This window comes from Hevea brasiliensis, chromosome 8 (assembly GCF_030052815.1).
Source record: "Hevea brasiliensis isolate MT/VB/25A 57/8 chromosome 8, ASM3005281v1, whole genome shotgun sequence".
NCBI lineage: Eukaryota > Viridiplantae > Streptophyta > Magnoliopsida > Malpighiales > Euphorbiaceae > Hevea > Hevea brasiliensis.
The window spans coordinates 6,159,365-6,184,083 of NC_079500.1; the positions used below are offsets into that span (position 1 = coordinate 6,159,365).

The 24,719-nt window shown below is 34.2% G+C and overlaps 3 protein-coding genes and 1 pseudogene across 7 annotated transcripts; 3 read left to right on the forward strand and 1 right to left on the reverse strand.

The window, feature by feature from the left end:
* The first annotated feature begins 5,941 nt into the window (after positions 1-5,941).
* On the forward strand, positions 5,942-13,432 carry LOC110653890 (transmembrane 9 superfamily member 1). Its single transcript, XM_058151093.1, has 12 exons — positions 5,942-6,238; positions 7,864-8,056; positions 8,200-8,304; positions 9,234-9,251; positions 9,358-9,455; positions 9,540-9,692; positions 9,842-9,976; positions 10,206-10,372; positions 10,813-10,907; positions 10,984-11,357; positions 12,013-12,286; positions 13,014-13,432. The coding sequence occupies exons 1-12, from the start codon at positions 6,119-6,121 to the stop codon at positions 13,079-13,081; spliced, it is 1,800 nt and encodes a 599-aa protein (XP_058007076.1). The 5' UTR covers positions 5,942-6,118; the 3' UTR covers positions 13,082-13,432.
* Positions 13,433-14,776: 1,344 nt separating this feature from the next.
* Positions 14,777-15,474, forward strand: LOC110653889 (ferredoxin). The gene has a single exon (XM_021809688.2). It carries the CDS (start codon positions 14,861-14,863, stop codon positions 15,299-15,301), a length of 441 nt encoding a protein of 146 aa, XP_021665380.2. The 5' UTR covers positions 14,777-14,860; the 3' UTR covers positions 15,302-15,474.
* Positions 15,475-16,594: 1,120 nt separating this feature from the next.
* On the forward strand, positions 16,595-17,246 carry LOC110653871 (ferredoxin-like; annotated as a pseudogene).
* Positions 17,247-17,444: 198 nt separating this feature from the next.
* Positions 17,445-23,705, reverse strand: LOC110653869 (MLO-like protein 4). 5 transcript variants are annotated; one of them, XM_021809677.2, is made up of 15 exons: positions 23,418-23,705; positions 22,866-22,923; positions 22,439-22,665; positions 22,241-22,357; positions 21,880-21,940; positions 20,998-21,089; positions 20,448-20,522; positions 19,713-19,798; positions 19,204-19,253; positions 19,070-19,110; positions 18,815-18,985; positions 18,687-18,722; positions 18,502-18,569; positions 18,135-18,195; positions 17,445-17,967 (listed from the first exon to the last, which is right to left on the reverse strand). In XM_021809677.2, exons 1-15 carry the CDS (start codon positions 23,547-23,549, stop codon positions 17,554-17,556), a joined length of 1,689 nt encoding a protein of 562 aa, XP_021665369.2. In that variant the 5' UTR covers positions 23,550-23,705; the 3' UTR covers positions 17,445-17,553. The 5 variants fall into 5 exon arrangements, with proteins under 5 accessions (XP_021665369.2, XP_058007080.1, XP_058007078.1 ...); XM_058151097.1 differs by having other exon boundaries at positions 22,866-23,371; positions 23,518-23,701; XM_058151095.1 differs by having other exon boundaries at positions 22,866-23,376; positions 23,518-23,701.
* Positions 23,706-24,719: the final 1,014 nt, after the last annotated feature.

A 24,719-nucleotide genomic window follows, 5' to 3' on the forward strand; every position in this document is an offset into this window, starting at 1 on the left:
AATGGAAGACTCATCGACCTTAGAGTCCACCCACCCACAAGCTTCAAGAGGCGAAGAGCATACAGCGAGTTCAAGCCATGGCTTTCTTTTTTAAAATTTTATATATTTTCAGCATGAAATATTTATGTCTAATAAAATTGGATTGACGACCTTCATTAAAAAAAATAAGGAAGGGATTGACAGCAAGCCATGCCTGCCAACCAAGGCTCAGAGGAGATATACCTGAATAAAGTGAAGCTAGGGTTTTTCTTTTATTATTTTTAAAACATAAGGAAACTAGGGTTCTTGCGTTTCATTGTTTATGGCCGACATTCAAAGCTTCTTGAGAAAGCACCTCGACATCGAATTTTGTGCACAAGATGGTGACATTAGCACTAGCCAACCTTTTGACCATGGTAACCATTTTTTTTTTTTTAAATTAGAAGGGATCAACGAAATAATTAACATACATAAGAATATGCAATCGTATCTTTTAAACTTCATCTTAATTAAATGGTTAAAAAAATTTCAAGACTCTTTTGATGAACTCCTATTTAGATAACACAGAAGGGTTTTTAAAGACCCAAATAAACAATTTTACTAATATCATGAAGGAGGAAGCATGCCACCATGTAACTGAGATAGTATAATACCAATTAATTTTCCTCACCCTAGCCCTGCATAATGCCTTCGCTAGAAACTCGAACAGCACCATTGGAAACCAAACGGCTAATTGAAATGCAAAGATTGATTTAGAATATTAGGTTTCTTAGATATAATTTATTCGAATTTTTTAATATCATGTTGAAGGTTTATAATTTTCAAATTTAGCAATGAATCAAAATTTCATTACAAAAAATATTAATTAGCAACGAATTTGTTATTGATATTTTACTAATTTGTCGTTGATACTTTAGCGATAAGGGTTTTAATGTCAAACTAAAATTCATTGCTAAAAGTTAATTTTTTATATAAATTAATAACAAATTATGATCGTCGTTGAAAATCTTATCACTAATAGACTTAAACATCAAATCAATGATAAATTCGTTACTAATCAGTTGCTAACCTATATTACCAGCGACGAATCCATCAATCTGTCACTAATAAATTTTTTTTAGTGTTTTTATTTAAAATATAAATCAGAATTGTATATTTATCCAAATATAGAGACCTTGTACAAATTCTAGACATGGATTTCAAGACATGGATTCAACATGGGACAATGCCGATTGTACGTTCCTGTTGTTGTTCTCTCTTCCTTAGCTTTAGGGTTTTCTGGTTGTGGACCTATAGGCTTTCCTTTGTGAGCTTAGCTAATCTGGGCCTCTAGATAGCCTTATTTGTCTTGTAGCAGCCTTAAGCTTGTAATCTCGATGATTATTGATATATAAAGCCGCACTGATCACAAAGTACGTTCTTGCCACATTCTTTTGCACTTAATTAAGAATGAATTAATGCATAATAAAAAATATTAATTTGATACGAAATGTCAAAAATTCAGCTTTTTTATTTTAAAAAAAATCTAAAATTATGCAAATCAATTACTTAAATCAGTTGAAAAGGCAAATCGCAGCTGGACGAGAATTCCATAAATAGGCCAAAAACTTGAAGAGAGACCTTTTTTTATTGAAAGATATATGTAGATTTCATTCATAAGCGAACCAATAACAAGGCCCCAGCTCAGATATATAGAAGGAGGTCTAATTAAGCCCTGGTCAAAGCCCATAAGTAAAAAGGAACAAAGACCTTTCAACCAAAGTCTAGACTAATCAGGTTTTAAACCCAAACCCGACATAAGAAAAGAAGAAGCAGCACTGCTTCGCCGGTGCAGGGGCCAAACAGCTACCATGGGAAGCCACTATATCCGGTGAACGCACGAATAGAGGGGAAAACGAGAAACACAAACTAACACTAGGCAGTCTTGGGGTATGAAACCCCCACAAGCATCATACAAATTAATTAATCTATATAATCTTTTTATAATTTTTAAGAGTGGTAGATGCCAATGATGGGCAAATTGGGTGTTGACAGTTGAGACAATATCCCATTTGATTTGAATAATTTAATCATGTTCAAGACCTATTTTTAAATGAAAAAGTGTAAATGCTATATAACTTTGGCCAATCAAGGCTCAGAAAGAGAAATACCTGAATAAAAATATTGTTCCGGGATAGTTACATTAGCACGTGCCTATCTTTTGACTAGGATGACCATTTTCTGTCTGGTATTCTGAATAAATGATAACCACAAGCACCTTACCGTCTTGCTCAAGCAAACCCACGACATGCATAACTAAGCTGGTATTGATTTGTAGGTTCAACGAACCAACCTTAGTTTTCGTTAATTGTATTTGATTTACTATTAGTTTCTTTAAAGAGTATATAAGTATGATGAACGTTAAAGAATCAAGCGATGCGGATTTTATTCCATACGCCATTCATCCTCTCTGCAACTTAGGCTCTGATATCACATTGTGCTTTTAAATCTAACTAAAAAATTAGCTCGTGAGTTGAAAGTTTTCATAGAGTACATAACCTGGTAGGCATTAGATAAATTATATAATTAAAGATGATTTTTTTTTTATGATGTGTCATCATAAATATGATAAATAACATAATTGATAAATAAAAAGATTCATCTCAATTAAAAAACTTTATTATATAGATTAATAATTTAATATTTAAATATTTTTATGTATAACAAAAAAATTTAAAGATTCAATTCAAGTTATAATAATCTCATATTCTTTAAATATTTTCAACAAGACTAAGAAGAAAAAGAGCTAGGGGGGTAAATAATCTCTATTTGTCCTCTAATGTTGCTCTGAGACGAAGAAATTGTATACGTTGTCCTCTACCATTGCTGAGAGAGAGAAATTTTGTGTTGATTGTTTTAGTCTAGATATAAGAGAGAAAATGTGCACGTCTAATCAGCCTAGTAAATATTATAAAGTTTTTAAATATAGTCAATATTTAAGATTCCAATTTAGAAAATTTTCTAACCAATAAAGTAGGGGATGAATATAGAATAATGGAGCATTATTTTACCCTATAGTAGTGGGATTACATATTTCATATTGAAAAAAAAGAAAGTGAATATAATTGAATGGATTACAATATTGATTTAGCTAATTATTTTAATGTGTAAAGTAATCTTATCACTTATATAAGCTCATATTAAAATAAATTAATATATAATTTACTTTATATTCTCACTAAATTTAACAAAAAAAGAAATAAAGAAAGAGAGAATTAGACATTTTGAAAGAGAGAAATAAAGAAATGGAATTTTGGTATATAAGCTTAGAAGCCTTTGCTTCTTATTATATTCATCCGACAAAAGTTGGGTAATTATGGCATGTAGTTATTCAACTTTATGATTTTTTCATAAAAATCACTAAGTTTTAATTTTTTTCGTAAAATTCATTGAATTTCAATTTGATTTCATTCAAGTTACTGTGACTGTGACTGATAATTAAAAGTTTTCAGGTTAATTTACTAAGTTATCAACTATTTTGTAAATAATATTACTTAACTAATGGTTGCTGATTAGGAAAAAACTAAGAAAAGAGTGGGGTTTGATAGCAAGGGAGATAGCTAAATTCGTTTTATTTATCTTATTTTCTTTTTTTTTTAAGAAATTAATAAAACAAAATAGTTTTATTTATAAAATAATTGACCAATTAACAAATTAACCTGAAATTCTTTAATTTTTTTACAGTAATTTTTATGAAATTAAATTAAAATTCAGTAAATTTTATGAAAAAAATTAAAATTTAATAATTTTTATAAAATTATTTATAAAATTGAGTGACCGCTTACCCGAAAAAATTTTATTTTTAAGCTTTGACTAATTAATTAGTGCCTTGATGACGGAGAAGAAATCATTTTCTAAAATGCCCTAAGTTAGTCCTTTCTTACCTATAGATTTTTCATTTTCTCTAGTTGGTAACTATAACTTGATGAAAATTAAACTTATGAATCCTAATTAAGCAATTCTACTAGTATCATGAAGAAGGACCCGAGGCATGATCAAAGGAGTAGTTTGTAGCATATGATAAAATACCACTTGATCAATAAGTGAATGATTAACTATTGCCTTCATCTCTCTCTCGCTCTTCCAAACAAATTATCCAATTTGCATAGATTGATAATAACCAGCTCTAGTTCACAAAGACGATGAAATTTAAAAAGGAAAAAAAAAAAAAAAGACAACGATAATGTTATGGATGGTGATATTAAAATTGCAACGAGTGTGGATCAGAAAACTTCTAATGAGACCTTTGTGCTTTCCACAAGAGAAAGTTCCATGGACCAAGGTCGTATATATATGAACGAGCGCTTTCCATGGATCAAGGTCGTACATATGTATATATATGAACGAGCGCTTACTTTAAACCTTAGCTAAACTGAACTAATATTGCAGTTCAAAAGAGCTAAGCTGCAGATTTGAACTGCAAGATCAGTTCAGTTTAGCTCATGGTTAAAGTAAGCGCTTGTTCATAAATATATATACATATCTTCAAAGACCCTACCTGTTCAAATCCTCGACATCAACCCAGTGGTCATAACCCATCAATCTTATGGTTGTCCTCTGTGCTCTGACTCTGTATGGTATCCCATTTTCTTGATCATACTCTAGGAAAAACGTGACCCTGTCACCGCGGTCAAGACCTTTCTCTACAGCAAATGGATGCCATAAGGAACGGAGAAGAACTGGTTTTGGATGCCGCCCAGTTGAACGAGTTGATAGCTGAAAACGCCATACAAAACCAGTAGTGTCAACTGCTTCAAACTGCATACTACGGTCTCCTTCCGGAGCAGGGAAGAACTCAAGGGCATGACGCGGAACTAATAGGGCAGAATTGACATCTGTAGAACGTAGTTCTTTTGTGAAAACATGCATTTGAATCAATTAATCAAAATGGATGAAGTTTAAAAATCAAGCTACAGCTTGAAAGAAAGAAAGAGAAGTCTAGGAGAGAATGCCAGGAATAAAAAAAGAGAGAAAACGATATATTAATTTGATATAAAATATCATAAATTCAAACTAAAAAAGAAAATCTAAAATTTTGCCAATCAATTAGTTAAATCAGTTGAACATAAACTGAGTGAAAATAAAAAAAAGGTAAATTACCTTAAAATAGGATGAGCAAAGTTCAGTTATAACTAAAAAATTAAATCAAATTATTTTGATTTAATTTTCAGTTATTTTTTCAATTAGTTTGATTTAATTTCTGTTTTTATTTAATTCAGTTATTTTCATAAAAATTGAAAAATCAAATCCATCGATTTTCCATTTTTATGACTTTTTTTTAAATTTTATGGGCTTTTATGCATTGTAATGTGTAATTTATGTAATTTATAATAGGTCTACATAATAAAAATATATAAATTAAAAAAGTCTAATAAAATAAATTCAAACCAATGAGCTGAGCCAAGTGAGTAAAAAACTTTTGATTTAATTCAATCTCTATTTTGATTAAATTCAATTTGATTTAAATTTTATTTATTTATTTTAGTTCAGTTTGATGATCAAATTTACGCCTTACCCTATGGCTAAACAAAAAAAATTAGGTGTACCGATGCACATACACTTTCTCTCACAATCATGTGGGACCCACTTCCTATATAATAGGAAGGACCCACTTTTTGTGAAAGAGGAGCACTATTTTTTAGTGCTCCGTGTACCTAATAATTAGCCCTATATTATTGTTTTATTTATTTTATCAATTTTATATTAGTTTGATTTAGAAAAGTTTAGATTTTAAACTAAAATTGTATTTAGAAATTTGCAAATATATTTAAATTCATGGGCCGCTGATCTGGTTTATCCTTTTGTCAAAATTTAGGCCCAAAATTCATGAAACTACCAGGAAGATTAGTTGGGCCAATTTGGTAACGAGGGCCCATCTTCAACAGATAAAGTAATAATTTTTTTAATAATTTGTTTGCTTCCTTTATTTCAAGGAGTTCACAGTCTGATACGAGCTCGTTGCTCTCTCTTTCTCTCTCTATCGGATTTAAGGGAAAGGGCAAATCGCAGCTGGGCGAGAAATTCATAAATACTCCATAAACTCGAAGAGCGACCTCTGATTGACCTCAATCTAGACCGTCAGATCCTGCTGTCGCCGGCGATGGCCTTGTCTGTCTCCTCCATCTCCGTCCGATCCCCAAACTTCCCTCTTTTCGCCTTCATTTCTCTCCTCCTCCTCCTCCACGTTTCTCCTGCTTTCGCCTCCGAGGCGGATCACAAGGTAGATACTCTAACCATCTTTCTTTTGGTTGACTCTACAGTGCTTTATTGTAACTTATAGATCTCGTTATGTAGGAATTGTTAATTTCTGAGCTGGTCTCAGATCTGCTTGGTTTTTGAATTGTGTAAGGATACAGTGATTTGATTCGTTCAATTTTGATATCAATGTATGCAACCTTGCGATGCTAGGGATTGGGGAGTAGGGCATAGATCTCTATTTTTTTTTTCCTCTCTGTTTTTCAGTTTGGTTTCGTGTGCGCGGGTGAATGCTAGAAAGCGTGTTTGTAGAAATGAGATGTGGATGAATAGGTGGTTGTGGTCAAAGTTGAACTCTTTTTGCTGGAAATTATGGTGTTTGACCGTGTTATGGTGATAGCGGGGTCATGGTTGTGAGTGGAAAAACAATTAGTAATTGAACTATCACATACTGTAACATACTTAGTAACAAGATGATTAGCTTAGCAAAATTTGGTTTTGTTTTGTTACTTTTTCTTCCAAGTCGGATCTGATTTCTATCTCATCTTTGTGAATGAATTTTGATAAAATTGTTTCGCTACACTAGGATTTTTGTTAGGGAACAGTCTGGTGACTTATTGAATTGTTTTTTAACTACAAGCTGTGAACATATTTGGTTTTACTGATCTAGCTTTAGCTCCCAAGTTGACCATTTGAATGGATCTGGAAGCTGATTTAACACCATTTTGATAACATTGTCATATTGGTGCTGACTTGAAAGGGTAGCATCTCTCTGGAAGGACATTGTTTGCTAACCTGAAAACATGTCAACGTATCTTGCATGCATTGGGTCATAAGCATGCAAAACAGTGGATCTAAATATTTTTCTGATGCTGTCCATTAAGAGTCGGTATTGAAATTTGTATTAGCCTTCATTGAATGGTGTGTAAATTCTGGTTCAAGGGACAGTGTATCACAGTTGCATTGAAGAATGAATTGTAGGGATAATGGTGTTTGTTTTGAAATACATACTTGTTCTTAGATTGAACATAAAGTCATGTCAAAGTATTGAAACAACTATGAGACTAGGTTGAACTAAGGAGCACCCTGAGTTAAAACTGTGTCAGGAAAGAGTTGGGAAGCATTGCCAGCTATGATATGGAACCTATCAGAGATATTGACTTTACATTATGCTTTTTCTTCTTTCCTTCTTCATCATAACAGTTAAGTGTGTCATTTAGTTTTTCATTTCATTTTGATTTTTGAATTCTACAAATCTGGGAGAAGGGAACAAAATTGACTATAACACCATTTGGTAATTAGAAGAGCAGTTAAAAGACGAACTAAGCCATCTGGAGCACGAGAAAGATAAATTTGCTGTAGGTAATAGCATTAACCTATGAAATATTAAATTTTGTTTCTTGTAGTTGTATGGGTAGGCCAGTCCTCTTTTCTGATTAAGATCAAAACGATTGTCCTACGTTTATGTGAATGCAACAGCAGCAACTAACACAAATATTTCTTGTCTTCTATTCCAATGAATATTTGTTTATTTTTTTCCTGTTTTCTTGTTTGTATTTGTCCAAGACTCTGTTTTGTTATATGTTGCAATATCTATTAAATAATCATATCACGTTTCTTCTAACACTTTAAATTTTACCTTTTTTACAGTATCAACCAGATGACCCAGTTACCCTTTGGGTGAATAAGGTTGGTCCTTATAATAATCCACAAGAAACTTATAACTACTACAGCCTTCCATTTTGCCATCCATCTGGCAGTGCTGGACACAAGTGGGGTGGCCTTGGTGAGGTCCTGGGAGGCAATGAACTTATTGATAGCAAGATTGACATAAAGTTCCAGAGTATGCAACTTTCTCTAACATATCTAAGCAACTTTCTCTAACATATCTGATTTTTATGCTGGAATATGGTTAGATATTTATTTTCAATTTATTTTGATCTCTGTTCTTTTGTTTTTAATCCATTGAATTTTTGTTTTTAACAGGGAATGTGGATAAAGGCACCATTTGTTCACTTGAAATTGATGAAGCAAAAGTCAAACAATTTAAGGATGCAATTGAGAACAATTACTGGTTTGAATTTTTCATGGGTATGTTGCGTCAAATTCTGATATGTGCTTCTATTAGAATGAAAGTATTGCTAACAGTTGTAAAATATCTAGGAAATTGTTTTGAGAAATCCTGAGATCTGTGAACTTAAAGCTCTGATTAGTTGTTGGTACATCTTTAATAGACTGTGTAGAGCACCTATTTGGTGGTGAAGAGTGGATACTATCTTACAGTGCTGTTTTCTAAAAGAAGAGCCGAATAATTATGTTGGTGGCATTGATGATGAATATAATGATAGTACTGAATACTGTCTTAGTGTCTTTGAATGTAATTGCAAAATAATGTAGAATTCTGCCAACTGGAATGTGCATGGACGACAGTGGGATCATTAATGTGCTTTCTGATTTGCTATCTCCAAAACAGCTTAGACCTTAAGTGGTATAATTATTCTTCATCATGCAGTGTTAAGAATGTCCAAATGAAAAATGCCATTAAAGATTGGAGACTTGTAGATTCTATAAATAGTTTTATAGACATCAACTAAATGATGCCACCCTAAAGTTAGAGGTTCTCAAAATTGCTGTTATATTGATCCAACAAAAAAAAAAAATAATATAGTTCAAGGAAATAGTAAGTTAGAGAATTAAGATTGGCTTTGATTATTACAGAGTTAAATCAAAATTATAGAAGCTTTTCATATAGCCTGCAAAAATCTGCCTGATCATTTCAGTTAACTTCTCTTTGGAGCATTACAATAAAATAGGGTTTTTGCATATCATTGGATTGGTGTACTTTTGTTAATTTATTGGCTACATTGCGTGTAATGTGTGCGTGTATGAGGTTTGCTTTCTCATTTTTATCTTCTTTTTTTTTTGGTGCTTGCACGTGTTATGTCGGGGTGCTTACTTGTTTCATTTCTGCTCTTATGTCTCTTGCTGCTTGATCTCTGATGGTTTGATTGCAAGTTCAGATGATCTGCCATTGTGGGGTATGTATTCATTAAAGTATACTCTGCTTCCTGCCTCTCCTTTCCTCCCTCTTCGCACAATAAGATTTGATAATCACTCATGAATGTGTTATTATTTATCTTTCAGGCTTTGTTGGTGAGTTGCATCCTGACAAGAACAGTGATAATGGCAAGCATGTCCTTTACACCCACAAGAGCATCACTGTCAAATACAATAAAGATCAGGTTTGTGGTTCTGAAACATCCATATGACTTGTATAAAGGGTATTGACATCTGTTATTATCATATGAAGGCTTCTATTTTTGCAGATTATCCATGTCAATCTTACACAAGATGGTCCCAAGCCCTTAGAAGCTGGTAGAATATATGACTTGACATATTCTGTTAAATGGATTTCAACTAATATCACTTTTGCTCGTCGTTTTGATGTGTATTTGGACTACCCTTTCTTCGAGCACCAGGTATATGTCTTTCCTTTTAATGCTCATTTCAATTCCCATATGATCTTCCTTCAGCTCCTTTTTTTTATTTTTTCCCCGGTTTTGAGGGAAGCTTAGGGTTGTGTTTATTTGAGTTTCACTTAGTCATGAATACATGCCTTAACATGCAGATCCATTGGTTCTCCATTTTCAATTCATTCATGATGGTTATCTTTCTCACTGGTTTGGTGTCAATGATATTGATGCGGACTCTTAGAAATGACTATGCCAAGTATGCTCGGGAAGATGATGATCTTGAGTCTCTGGTGATGTTGTTCAATACAAATTCTTATGAAAATTATTATTATTATTATTATTATTATTATTATTATTATTATTATTATTATTATTATTTCATTGGTTTATTGTGATTTTCTTATTGGTTGAGAATTCTTTGATTTGTTTAGAGGGATGGATTATGGGATCTTATTGTCAACAAATTGTAATGGATTCTAACACAATAATTTGTGGCTACCATTGAATTATGTTTTTCAGGAAAGAGATGTTAGTGAGGAGTCTGGTTGGAAACTTGTTCATGGGGATGTTTTCCGGCCACCACGCACTTTAGTTCTTCTTTCAGCTGTTGTTGGGACTGGTGCTCAGCTAGCACTACTTGTGCTTCTTGTCATCTTGTTGGCCATTGTTGGGACACTATATGTTGGGTATGTTGAGATGCTACTCCATACATCTCTCTCTCCTATGCTATGCAATCTATTTGATTTATATTTCATAATAGATGAACAGATAGCTGATAAAGTTAGTTTGGTTGGAGCTGTAACATTTTATATTTAATATTGCTGTTCATTATGGTGTTCAGTTTTTCAATTTGCCATTCATTTTGGTGTTTATCTTTTTCAACGGTGGTATGTATTGGTTCTTGCCTCTTTTCAACCCATTTCTGTTTAACATCATGCTTCATGCTACTTAGGATCTTGTAGATTCTGTTTTATTGTAGATGATTGCTTTCCTTCATACTTGGGTTCTTCTCTGGTTCTCTTCAAAGAATTTCTTTCTCAATTAAAAAAAGAAAAAAAAAATTAATTTTTCATTTTCATCTCCTCAATTTCATATTATGACATTTAATGCTGTTTGTGTGCATCAGGAGGGGAGCAATTGTCACTACTTTCATTGTATGTTATGCGCTCACATCTTTCATTTCTGGTTATGTGAGTGGGGGAATGTATTCGCGCCATGGTGGTAGGCACCTTTATCCACTAGTTTGAGTGATATATTTATGTTCTGTATATTCTAATATTTATTAATGTGTTTCCAGGTAAAAATTGGATAAAGTCGATGATCCTCACAGCTTCTCTGTTTCCATTTATGTGTTTTGGGATTGGGTTCATCTTAAACACAATTGCTATATTCTATGGGTCTTTAGCAGCTATACCCTTTGGCACCATGGTAGTTGTTTTCGTAATTTGGGCTTTCATTTCCTTCCCTCTGGCACTTCTTGGCACAGTTGTTGGAAGGAATTGGAGTGGTGCTCCAAACAATCCATGCCGTGTGAAGACCATTCCTCGTCCAATTCCTGAGAAGAAATGGTACCTCACACCATCTGTTGTTTCACTGATGGGAGGACTGCTACCCTTTGGCAGCATATTCATTGAGATGTATTTTGTCTTCACATCCTTCTGGAATTACAAGGTGAATTTTGATGCATTGTTTGATTGGCACAAAAAAAAAATCTGAATAACATTTATGATGTCTAATTAACAGTATTTGTCTTTGTGATTTTCAAGGAGACTAGACAATCATATTGTGTTTTTGTCAAGCTTATTTTTATTTCATCTTTTAAGGCTCACAGCTGTCATATTAAATGTGTGGTCACTGCCACAAGTTAGTTCAATTTTGGAAATTATATTGCCTTGTGACATTATGAGAATTCTATTTTGCAAGGATAGAAACATACTTATTTAAGGCTGACCTGTGTGTCTCAAACCAATGTAGAATAAAAGTAAAAAAAGGGAAAAGGTTTTGGTTGTTTGGGGGGGTGGGTTGGTGGGTTTGGTGTTTGTGTACATACAGGATAAAGCATCTTGGAAATATTATCAGAAAGCATAAGATTTCTCCTAATGATTCTTTTCCAAAAGCACAACTGCTTTAAAGTAATGAACTTGGAGATGACAAATTTCTTGCAAATTTTGTATGTGGGATGCAGATAACTAGTTATTTAATTAATAGATTTCTTAGCACCAAGAAATATTTTCCTGTGAGAGCACATACATAAAATTGTGTTTTTCTTACAGTAAATTTTGTGCTTAAATAGTAGACTAACTGTGCTTCATGTGCTGCCTTGCAGGTGTACTATGTGTATGGCTTTATGCTACTTGTTTTTCTGATACTCATTATTGTCACTGTTTGTGTGACAATTGTTGGAACATATTTCTTGCTCAATGCTGAGAACTATCACTGGCAGTGGACATCATTTTTCTCTGCTGCCTCAACAGCCGTTTATGTTTACTTATACTCAATATATTACTACTACGTGAAGACTAAGATGTCAGGCTTCTTCCAAACAAGCTTCTATTTTGGATACACTTTGATGTTCTGTCTTGGTTTAGGAATCCTCTGCGGTAAGGGTTTTTTTTTTTTTTTTCCTGATTAATTTTGTATTAATGCCTAAATGTTTTTGCCTTCTGTTGCTTGTTTGTTCAAACCTAAATTCTTTCATAACCTGTCTTGCTTTGCAAGGTAAGCAAATGTTATTCTCTTGGGGATTTGTTATTCATTTTGTTAGTTAATCTTTTTGTGCTTGTAGGGAGCAGGGGCTTTGATGTTTAATGTTAATAAAGTCTGCTACTGCTAAGCTTATATGGACCATGATATGGTTCTTTGAGCCAAGTGATCACACTTCTCTAGTGACTTGCAAAAGCATGGTGATGCAATTAGTTGCTTGTGAATGGCAAATGGCAATATTTACTTTATTGCCTTGTAAAGAGAATAATAGTTTTATCTTGGCCTGCTAGTCCCTGGGCAACGCATTCGTCAGAATAACTTGACAGAATTATCACTGGCAGGGGACAACATTTTTCCTTTTGATCTCTCAAAATTATTCTGCTCTAAGTTGATTAGCTTTAGGATTGTCTATAAACAGAAAATAAGTTTACAAAAAGTTATGTTATATAATGAAATTCAAAGAATATGGAGCATCATACTGTTTTGTTTAGGTACATGGCAAATAGCATTGGACGTTAACTTGTTGAAAATCCTGAGATGCTAGGGCTTCATACCTCCCATGTCCAAATGATTAGAAATTCTTCTTCTAAGCTTTTATAAAATTGTGTTGTCTCTTGCATGCAGGAGCTGTTGGTTATTTGGGCTCAAATTTGTTTGTGAGGAGGATCTACAGAAACATCAAGTGTGACTAAATTTCAGCGAGGAGAAAGAGGCCTGGGAGCTTCTCTAGCGCATTCTTGTTGAGACTAAATTTTAAGGAAGCCTCTGGTCACGTGGTGGGGATCAGTCAAGCTTGCAAATGGATCAAAATGTTTGGCAACGGGAAATATTCTTCTTTCTCTGGACTAGGGGAAGCCCTGAGATTGTTTTTGGTATTTTTTTTTTCCCCTGCTGTAAGTGAAATCCTTAATTTAGAATTCAGAGATTGTTCTTATAATCTGTGAAGTTAGCAAAATATATTAAACGCCTGTCATTTTTTTTTTTTCACTTTTTACAAATAGTGCCCTATGTAAGAATTGATGTCTAATTCATATTTTCTTGAATTTCTTTTTGTTATCTGCTCATCTTTTGAAGTAGAAACCTTTTGGGGGGCAAGTTTGAAGAAATGAATTTGTGCTTCGGCTGTATGTGCATGCATTATTTGTTTCCACCTATAGTTTGAATTGCCATGCAATTTCCTTTTGTTCTTTATTTCATGGTAAATCGTTGGTACATGGTAAAACTGTTGGAATCTCACGTCGAAATAATATAAAGTAAAAGGGGTTGGATTGCAATAACGACTTGCTAGTCATTTTGATATATAAGTGGTTGGGTTGCAATAATGACTTGTTAGTCATTTTGATGTGTAAAACAATCTAATCATTTATATAAGTCTGAATTAAATGAATTAAATTGTAATTTAATCGATTCTCTTTTCGAATTTAATATGGTATTAGAGCCCAGATTGGATTGTGGGTTTCAGTCGCACATAAGGCTGTATAATTAGGTTCGTATTAGGATAAAAATAAAAATATAAACTAATTATCAAGTGACAATCACGTGGTTGCACTTCTTGAGGGGGGAGTGTTGGAATCTCACATCGCAAGAATATAAAGTAATAGGGTAATATATAAGTAGTTGGATTGTAACATTGATTTGATTAGTCATTTTGATGTGTAAAGTAATCTAATCACTTATATAAGTTTAAATTAAATAAATTAAATTATAATTTAATTGATAATTACTCGAAATTTAATAAAAATAAATGTTGATTCTTTAAAAAAAAGGATAAAAACGCGATTATCTACGAGACGTAGAATTAGTTGTAAAATTTGAGGCAACTTCATTTATTTCTCATCGAAATTAGATTTGAACTTGTTTGATTTTAACGTGAAACCTCGCCGTCGCTGGCGCTCAGGGAACTATTTCCCGATTTCTTTATTTTTCCTGAAAGTTCTCGATTAGACAAACGGGGAGCTAAAAGAGTGGTGGAGGTTTCTTGCTTGGCTGCTCCCAGTAAACGTGCGGTATGGTTTATGACGAGTAGTTAATTGAAACTTGTGGATTGTAGTTCATTCTCTCAGGATAAAAGCTTTCAGAACATGAGGGAGGATTGCTAAAACTCTTGATGAGTAGACCACTGGTTTGGACTCCCAGGGAATGTTATGTCCACTTAAAATGGTGAAAATTTTAAGTTTAAATTGTTCAGCTGGCTTACTCTCATTGTTTTTCAAAGTATGAACTTTGGATTATGGTTAATGATATAAACCATAAAAATATAATGCCAAGAAAAGAGATTCTGTGGTGATAATAAAAAAGATAATGTATGCCACAAATGATTGACACGTGGCAGATAGGATTCTATGCCACTTCACCCCCTCCATTTCCTAACCACACCATCTCCACAAGCCTCCCTTTTATCAACACCACTCCTCCCTCCTACGCTTTAGCTTCACAAACCAGGAAAGAAATTCTCATCTCTTACACAGAAAATGGCCTCCACAGCCACCCTCTCCAGTACCATGTTTAGTACCTCCTTCGCCCGGCGGCAGCCGGCCACTAGCCTACGGGCTCTTCCCAACGTTGGACAGGCTGTTTTCGGCTTGAAATCCAGCCGTGGAGGACGGTTTAAGGCAATGGCAGAATACAAAGTGAAGGCCATAACTCCAGAGGGTGAAGTGGAAGTGTTGTGTCCTGATGATGTCTATATTCTTGATGCTTTTGAGGAAGCTGGTGTTGACCTGCCATACTCATGCAGGGCTGGTTCTTGCTCTTCTTGTGCTGGGAAAGTTGTAGCAGGAACTGTGGATCAGTCTGATGGGAGCTTCCTTGACGATGACCAGATTGATGCTGGTTGGGTTCTCACTTGTGTCGCTTATCCTCAGTCTGATATTGTCATCGAGACACACAAGGAGGAGGAGCTTGCTCCTTAATGTTTTTTCTTTCTTTCCTGTTTCCTGAGTCCGTTGGTTTGTGGGTTGGCTTAGTTTGTTCTTCAGGACAATATTGTTATGTTTTCTTGTTAATCGAGTAATGTTAAGGTTTGCAGTCACAAAAGGAACTCTTGTAGCTTAATAAAATTTTATATGTGGGCGTGTTTTCTATCTTTCTTGATTTCTCTCTCTCACACACAATTTTAAAGCATTTTGTTGCAGTTTGTAAATTCATTCATGGAATTTGATGCTTTCCAAGATTTTTTCTGCTAATGTTCTGAATGATGCATATATCAATTCTTATCTAACCCAATTCCTAAATTTTGTCAAATTTTTATTACATTGAAGTAATTATGGAGTCATGAATGTTTCATGATGATGATGATGCCTAGCTACAAAATTAGCTTCGGTTCCTGAAATAAGATCATAAATGAGAGGCCCATAAAGCTACAAATTATTAATGATAAAGAAAACTTAGGTAATGTGATTAAAAAAAAAAAAAAAGGCAGTAGTTGGGTAATTAGCATATTATCCCTACTTCACTAGTCATAATTTTTTACCAGCATTGAATTTACTTGGTTCATTTTCTCGATCCGGTGAAACAAAGATTAACTATGTAAACTGGATTTTAATATAATTTATGATAATTATTAAAATTTTCAATCATGTACCTCAATTAAAAAAAAATCCCAATCCCTTGACTTGGAGAATCTATCAAAGAATTGTTCACTTTTATTTATCTTTTCTAAAAGTTATTTTATTTAAAATTTTTTGCCGTTTCCAGAAAATCATTTCTAAAAAATTAAGGAGTACTATTTATTTATTTTTTTAATTTTACTCTTATCTCTATTAAATATAATAATTATTTTTATAATTTTTTAAAACCAATCTTATCACTCTTAGTTATATGATAGAAAAAGTAATTTAGTCACATCAAGTAATATTTTATTATAATTTAAGTAATTTAATTAATTCTTTAATCACAATACAGAAATTTTAAACGATAAATAAAAATAAATAAAGAAAATAATCAAGTAAATCATAGGCAACTTCATATAAGGTTAAACATTAACACTATATATAAAAATATGATTTAATTAGTGAACTATATACCATAAGGCAAAAAGGTTGATCGATTAGATGATATTAGAGATTAAATTAATTTGCACATTACATTAAATTAATTTGTTAAAGGTGTTCGAAATTATTTCTAGTTTTATTTTATTTTATTTTTTTAAATTCACCTCTATTTTTTTAGAAGTAAATCATGTCCATCAATGTCCACTAGCCAAGCATAGGGTTTTCTTTTTATTTTATTTTATTTGATTGCACTGTGAGCGGAGAGCAAATTTATAACCTCCCAGCTTCTAAGATGATATCATCGAAGAGAGTATCCAAGTCCCCGTCAATTATCATCTCCACATGCAAGCCTCCCATTTATACAATAGTTCTCCCACCCTCCTCCTAAACCAAGAAAGAAATCTCTTACAAAGAAAATGGCCTCCACAGCCACCCTATCCAGTGCCATGTTCATCACCTCCTTTCACCCGACGCCAGCCGGCTTGGACAAGCCCTTTTCGGCTTGAAATCCAGCCGTGGAGGGGTATTTAAGGCAATGGTAGCATAAAAAGTGATGGCCATAACTCCAGAGGGTGAAGTGGAAGTGTTGTGTCCTGATGATGTCTATGTTCTTGACGCTTTTGAGGATGCTGTTATTGACCTGCCATACTAATGCAGAGCTCGTTCTTGCTCTTCTTGTGCTGGACAAATTGTAGCAGGAACTGTGGATCAGTCTGATGGGAGCTTCCTTAAGGATAAGCAGATAGATGCTGGTTGGGTTCTCACTTGCGTTGATTATCCTCAGTCTGATCGTGTCATTGAGACACACAAGGAGGAGGAGCTTGTAGCTTAATTGACACCCACTCCTCTTTTCTTTCTTTCTTTCTTTCTTTCTTGGCTTGCTTTTTCTTGGCTTATATTAATTTGTTCCTCGGACAATATTTTTTATATATGTTTCTTGCTAATGTAGTGTTGGTATCATATGTGGATGGTTTAACTCTCTCTCTCTCTCTCTCTCTCTCTCTCTCTCTCTCTCTCTCACACACACACACACACACACACACTCTTCTTTATAAAACATATATGTAATAAGCTGAGTGTTTAGATTTAATTAATTTGAAAGGTGTACTTTCAGGCAGAAGATGCCACTTTAGGCCATGAAAAAAATAACTGGAGTTAATATGAAAACTTACTCAAGTCCTTCTAAACAATTCTGAGAGACTCTCAATTTTCGGTTCCTCTATGATGCCTGAATAATCATCTTCTTCAATGATGGGAGGATGTGATGTACTGTCATTTAAGTACTCTTCAATCCGCGCGGAAAGTTCATTGTGGTGAGGGTTTGAAGTCTCGGCATCTTCTGCCTTTTCAGGAGGTGCTACGGTTACCTCATTCAGTGAGCCTAAGGAAGATGACCGAGATATAGTGCCAGATGCAACTGTAAGTTCATCTCCTTCATCAATTGTTGTATCAAGTGAACATACTGATCTTGTTGCAACTGAATGCACAGATTCTCGTTTAGACCTCTCCTTTACTCTCTTACACCAGCTGTGAAGAGAGAGTCTCACACTCTCAGCAACTAAGGCTTTCTTACACCGCGATCCCATCTGGAGTCACCGAGAGACAGAAAATTATATATGTTAGCATGTCAGGCAAAATATAACAAAATATGCCAGAAGCATCATCTGTTGCACATGAATTGCTCAAGAAGAGATGGATGCTCATGTTAGAAGTATATTAGGTAAGCAATTACAATGGTAAAATTTCAGCAAACCTGAGTGACAATTACGTTCAGAGGCACTGTGCTATAGCTGCACCAGACCTGAACAAGAACCCTGCATTCGCCAATTTAATAAAAGCTAGGATTGTTGCTATACACCAAAAAAAAAAAAGGGTAGGCGTTTCTGCCAACCAAATTAGGCCAGGCAATTTTTGGAAATAAAAAAGGTTAGAAGCAGAAGGCAGTACACATCATATGTTACTATTCTTGCAGTGGTTTTGTTTGTAATGGACTGATATCGTAACAAGAACAAAATATTAGATGGTGCTCTTTATATATATATATATATATATATATAACTTCAAAACAAGTGAGACTCTGAAACTGTTGAATTTGTACGAGAAGTTTCACAGTAACATACCCAGATGCTAGCCGAATAACTACCATCATATGGTTTTTCATGAAGCACGATCTTTCTTTGAATCCCCACTAAACATAAGGAGAATTACATAATTCAATACAATTGCATTTATATTTTATAATAAATGAAATGGAAAAAAAAGGTATCAATTAAAGTATCCACACACTCAGAGGACTTGTTCTTACCAAAGACCAGATGAATGTTGCCATCTCAAAGGCATTCTGCAAAAGAAAAAAAAATATATTGAGAACTGCACATAAAAAATGTAGATGAACTCTGTATTTGACACACATGATAGGCCTAACATCATCACCTGAAATATGATAAACTGTATCAGTCTTAAAAGTATCTCAGGTTTTCCGAACCAAAACAGATCATCCCGTGGCTTCAACTGAGTCCCAACAGATGGACCTGTTTGTTCCACAATTTCAAGTGCTAATGTGGAAACAACGTGCTGAAGTTTTGTCCCAACCAACATGACAATCTTTGACATATGAAATAATCATGCCAGAAATAAATAACTGTCTTGCTATATTAGTAAAACGACCAAAAGAGCTAGAATACTTACAATGGCAGGGATAAAAGATAGCCAAAAGTAGATATTTAAGCCTGCAACATTTAGACAACTTCACCATCCAGAGAAGTAGAATTGAGAATGCAAAACGGCACATTTTCTTTCACATTCTGAAAATGTCAACTTACCGTGAATATTTATGAAGATGCACACTATTGCATAAACCCAAAGTGGCCAGCTGCAAAATTGAAAAATGATTCAGTTCACCATATTTTCTATTGGCCTACTTGTGGAATGAATCTATTACTTATAAACCTCACATAAATTAAGATCAAAGTAGTTTTTGTTAGCAATCATACAATTATTGAGTTTCAGATAATTCCCAGAGACAGCAAAGATAAAGTATTTAACTGTTAAAAAAGCCAACAGGTTATGTTGTGATGATCTTCACAATATTAACAATATGCTACATTGAAAAAAAAAACAAAAAAAAACCTGTATTACAATAGATATGAAGAGTTGGAAATATTAGAATAAATATCTTCTTTGGCATGTGAAAGGAATAGAAACAGAGGGGTATCTGACCTCCCAATGACATAAGGAAAGGCTTGTTGGCTGAACACATACAACTAAGAATCTAAGATCTTCTGACTCAAGGCAATGAAAGTAAAATACTTCAAGTAGGTTGAATTCATACCTAATCCCCAAAATGCCATGAAATTCGTCTTCCATACTGCGAACCATGTATTTATGGAAATTGTAAGAAAGTGGTAATTTATGCTTCTGAAAAGTGGAAAGCGCGAGAAAACGCAACATAATTTCAGTATGATTAAGGTGAAATAAGTAAAGCAGAATAATGCAATCACATAGAGATAACATAGAGTTCTTGAATAAACTTTAATATGTTAAAGCAATGTGACATTTTCCAACATAATAAGACTCAGTGTTACTGAGCCTGAGATATCAAAATAAAAAGAATTTCATTTACACAATATCCAAACTTCAACTTCTGAAATAAGCAATTCAGACCCTGATTTGATAAATTTTACTATTTTACTTTGGTTTATATCTGTTGCAATTTGGATATTGAATATAAATGTAAAAACAAATGTTTGCAGCAACCTATTTATGAAGTACAAAAGGCAGCAATAATAATGTTGTAGTTCAATGCTTTTGTACTTAAATATAAATGTGGTTCTTTGTCTGTTCATCTAAAATAAGAATTAGGAAGTAAACTTCTTTCTGCTAGGTGTAATACAGTACAGAAGTAGAATATTCTTTCAAGAAGCATATGTGTTATCTTGGAGAAGATTGAACTTTTGAACTAGAACACAACATGGTTAAGAAAGAGAGTGTTCATTTTGATGGCCTGGGAAAAGTTAGTCCAAAGAGAACACACCAAATATAGTGTCAATATAAGTTAGATACCCACGGTGATGAAACCCAATCGCAGTGCCAAGTAGTCCGATTTCTTTATAGAACTCTTAAATTGTCTCAGGAAGCAAAGCTGCAGAAATGAACCACTTTCATAATTAAAATAATGAATCAAATCCCAGTTAAGCAAACATTTAAATAGTAACAATAATGATAAACCATTAAAAGTATCAATTAGCAGATCATTACTCCATGAAAATTATCAACATCCTCAATCCTGCTTCTAAGATGTTAGTACGGCATCATATAACTTGAAGAGCTGGATTTTCTCTAGGAAATTGACGCACTGTTATCTATCTTTTGCATGGCTAGTGGAGTGATTTGGAAATTACTGAGACAAAGAGAGGTTCTAATTTCTAATAGAGTGTTATATTGACAGGCACAGATAACTGCAATATTTCAGTTCTGGATGCTGAATCCCTGCCTCTTTGTGGTGCTCAACAATGTGTCTCTCGGTTGCTAAGCCACAAATTAGAACATTACCAACACTATGAAGGCATCGCCAATAATCATATATTATTTTTTAAAAAAGAAAGAAAGAAACTCACCATCCAAATGAGAATGCGGCTTCTGCTCCATGGATGAGATGCGTGGTGGAAAACAAAGGTTGATTGTCGCCTCATCACCTTGTTTTTCTTTGCTATAAAAAAGATCAAAAGTAGGAAAGGTAACATACTGAAAATTATATTATATAAAGATACTACATGGCAAAGCAATAAAAGCATTAAAATGTTAAAAATTTTTATTTTAAAAAAGTATATATAAATAATCAAAAGTTCAAAATAGGAAGCCAGGTGGTCTTTTGTTACTCGCCTCATACTTGTAGCAATTTCTAATCCTGTAAAATTAGCAGTTTAGCCTTTAAATTTTTTGCCATTGCTGATAACTACTGAGGTGAGGATTCCACACCATAAAGCCACATAAATGACATCTCTCCAATTTATTTGAATTCAGTCTGCTGAATCAACAGCATAAACACCTTTTCCAGTTCCCTAATCAATGAGAATATCTACAAAATTCTTCTCATCTCCTTAGGCTTAGTCAGTACCCCTATATGTCGCTAATATTAAATATAGATTTGCTATAAGCATATATACAAGGTCAGTTGGTTGAGAGTCTTTAAGGGTACTCTGCCCAACATCGTAAGTTCTGCATTCATAACATCCATAATCATAACATTGTAATGTCAGTGTCCCTATGGCAATATTTAATAAAGAGCTTGGATTTTCTGGGCTAATTTCTGTTCCCTCTGAATGTGCAATATGATTTAACACAATTATCAAATAGCCTCAAAGCCTAAATCTGCTAAGCCAATGCCCTGTGTGGGTCTATACTTGAGGAAAATCTACCAATTGGTTGTTTATCTGGTAAATTTAACCATTAGTTGAAGGATGATCTATCAGGTTATTTTCATTGCTTCAATTATGTACCTTGCAAACTCTCATCAGCCACTAAGCTGGCTTGGTTTTCCCATTTCCTCCAACTGTAAATCTAGAAAGACAGAGAATGGAAAACAAATAAACCTTTGCACTAATTCAGGAAGGATTACAAATTACATATAGATAAATTCATAACAGCATAGCTTTTGATGGACCACGGAAGTCATGCCACCAAACCCAAGTAGCAATAACAAGTTCATTAAACTACATTATAGAATTTCTACAGAGTATTCATTACACCAATAGAACCATAAAAATTTATGGAGGACGGCAAAGTAGGTTTAACTGTTAGAATCATGGGCATGGCTGTATTTAGGAGCCCCAATTTGGTAAAGGAGATTTGAAGATGTACCTTGCTCATGGCCAGACCAACAGCCAAACAGCTATAAAGAACATGAGTAATGCCAAGAACAAATAGAAACCGGTGGAGCTGCTCAAGACCTTCCAATGAAACAAAGGGTTCACGACCCTGCAATCACCCATCTTAATTACAGGTACTCAACCCCCCATGGTGTCTCATAATATCCAAACAGAAAGAGAAGAAATTTACCTCACCACATTGATGAGACGTTTGAATGGTTATCCCTTTTGGAGGAATATCAGTCTTGTTGAGAAAAGATGATGAACTTTCAAATAAGACATGTTCCGCGAGGTCAAAATCCTCCTTTGAACAAAGATAGAATTTACTACTGAAAAAAGATGAATTTACACAAATCTCAGATATCCATCTTGCCCATTGCGCCAACAACAAAGATATAAGCCCAAGCAGCATCAGCTCTAACAAGAAAAAAAGGAAAAGGCAGCAAAACAACAAGGAGATTAAAACCCAAATCTCAATACCTGCAGTGGTTTTCTAATGTTCCAACTTCAAATCATAAAAGTTTTATATATAACTGAAAATTTGGGCCTAAGATTATTTCAATCCTTGATCAACATGCATGATTTGATTGTATCCATTAATGAATTAAAATGCTCACCTTCCTTAATTTTCTCCAAAGAAGCAAACAGAGCCTTCCTCCGAGTCTTCTTCAACCACTGTAGAGAGAAAGCTTAAAAATTAGACATTTCTTCTCCTAATTGAAAATTCGCCCTAAGGCCAAAACCAATTGTCTCAGAAAAAATGTCTGAGCAATTAAACAGAGGAATATAACAAATTTTCTAAATTCCCAGACAAAAGGCCCAAAAAGCCCGGTGGGTCCAGACTCCTAAATCCAGGCTCAGTTTCATTCGTGGAACCCACATTTTCCCAGCAACCAAACAGGACATTGTCAAGAAATTTGCTCTGCTCTACAACAATCGAAACTTATACGATTTCAGGTGGTTCCCAGTGAATTAACAGTGATTCCGGACACAATGCGTTCCATTTTCCGGCATTTTCTCAGGAACAAAACAAAGCAAAAGAAATGTTGTCCTCTTTAACTCCCTGAAACTTCTTCAAACAAAGCAAAATACTTCTACATGGATGACCAGCACCTCGCTTAGTCTTCCCTACAAGAAAAACCAACAAACAAACAGTGATTTCTCTTTACCTTTCCAAATCTGTAGATGGAGCGTTCAACAATGAAGCACACAAAAACGAATACAGTAATCAGCGTAGCTACAGCGTAAGTAGGAGTCTCAGCCAGAGACCTTCCCGGTCTCATCAACACTTGTTCTGCCATTTCTCAAATCATACAAAAGCAAGAGCACAATAACAAAGAGAAAGCTCCCACTTTTAACTTCTTGACCACTACTTTCCTGGGAAAACTGAAAACTTTCTCCAGAAAGGTTCAAGTAGCTGAAAAGCTTTTGAAAACTGAACATTAAATTAATATTATTTTTTGTCGTTGAATTGCAAAGAACATGCAAGGTCTACGGATATGTTTCAATTTATTAATTGTTTATTGGATCTGCTTTGGCTTTAGTAAGCAAACCCACTTTTCGTTGCATGGGAATCGATGCTACACCTCACTCTCTTCCTTCTCTCTCTTCTCATTTGCTTTCAGATTTTACCGATTGCAACCTACCCACATGCAGGCTGCAAACTTTCTTTCTGCCTCATCGTTGCCTTAGAAATATTTTTGTTTTTTTACTATAGGGGAAAGATTAGGTGAATGGACCACCATAGGGCATGAGAGCTCCATTGAAGGCAAACCCCCATTGCATACCAAACTTTTAGAAGATGGGAAATGAGAAAAATAATACATGTCAAGTTTTATTTAAGGCTTTCTGCTCTCCCCCATGGCCATATGTAGATTGAAATGCTAAACTTCTTTTTATTACCAAACAGTACTATGATTAAAAAAAAACAGTACTACTGTACTAGGAAGTGCTTCAGACATCAAGGTTTTTCCTTTTTCTTTTGAGCTTCAAACATCAAACGTCAACAGCCCAACATTTGGGCTTGGTATTCTACAGTCCTGTCCACTCCTTAGGACAATCTTAATCCCTGGCACTCTATTTGGATTGAATGCAGCATGTTTTATTATTCTATTATTCTATTGTAAATTAAGTGTAGCACATTTTATGATGAAGTAACTTTACATAGTAAGAGATCAAGTGAATAATTTTGGTAGTAAAATAATTTTCTTAACCATTATTTTACAGAGTATTTTACAACCCAAAACCAGATCATCCAAAAACAAGAGGAAAACCCTACCAATCATTATGAAACAATGGCAAAGCAAGCCATCATTCAAACAAGGTGTAAAGCCCTAGCTTTTTCTTCTTTTCTTACTGCTGGCCAACTCCACTACCAAGCCATGGCTTTGCAATATTGTCACCTCCGTCGAGCTCTAAGCTCATTCTCCACTCCACCTCGCTCTCTTTCTTCTCCAATCCTCCCCACTTCC

Excerpts from the sequence above, each read along its gene's own strand:
- LOC110653890 (XM_058151093.1), top strand. The coding sequence starts at position 6,119 with ATGGCCTTGTCTGTCTCCTCCATCTCCGTCCGATCCCCAAACTTCCCT. Across the intron at positions 6,239-7,863 it reads CCTCCGAGGCGGATCACAAG|TATCAACCAGATGACCCAGT; the intron begins GTAGATACTCTA and ends CCTTTTTTACAG. Across the intron at positions 9,693-9,841 it reads ACCCTTTCTTCGAGCACCAG|ATCCATTGGTTCTCCATTTT; the intron begins GTATATGTCTTT and ends CTTAACATGCAG.
- LOC110653869 (XM_021809677.2), bottom strand. The coding sequence starts at position 23,549 with ATGGCAGAACAAGTGTTGATGAGACCGGGAAGGTCTCTGGCTGAGACT. Across the intron at positions 21,941-22,240 it reads TTGGTCTGGCCATGAGCAAG|ATTTACAGTTGGAGGAAATG; the intron begins GTACATCTTCAA and ends CTGTCTTTCTAG. Across the intron at positions 18,723-18,814 it reads TACAGTTTATCATATTTCAG|AATGCCTTTGAGATGGCAAC; the intron begins GTGATGATGTTA and ends TTTCTTTTGCAG.
- LOC110653889 (XM_021809688.2), top strand. The coding sequence starts at position 14,861 with ATGGCCTCCACAGCCACCCTCTCCAGTACCATGTTTAGTACCTCCTTC.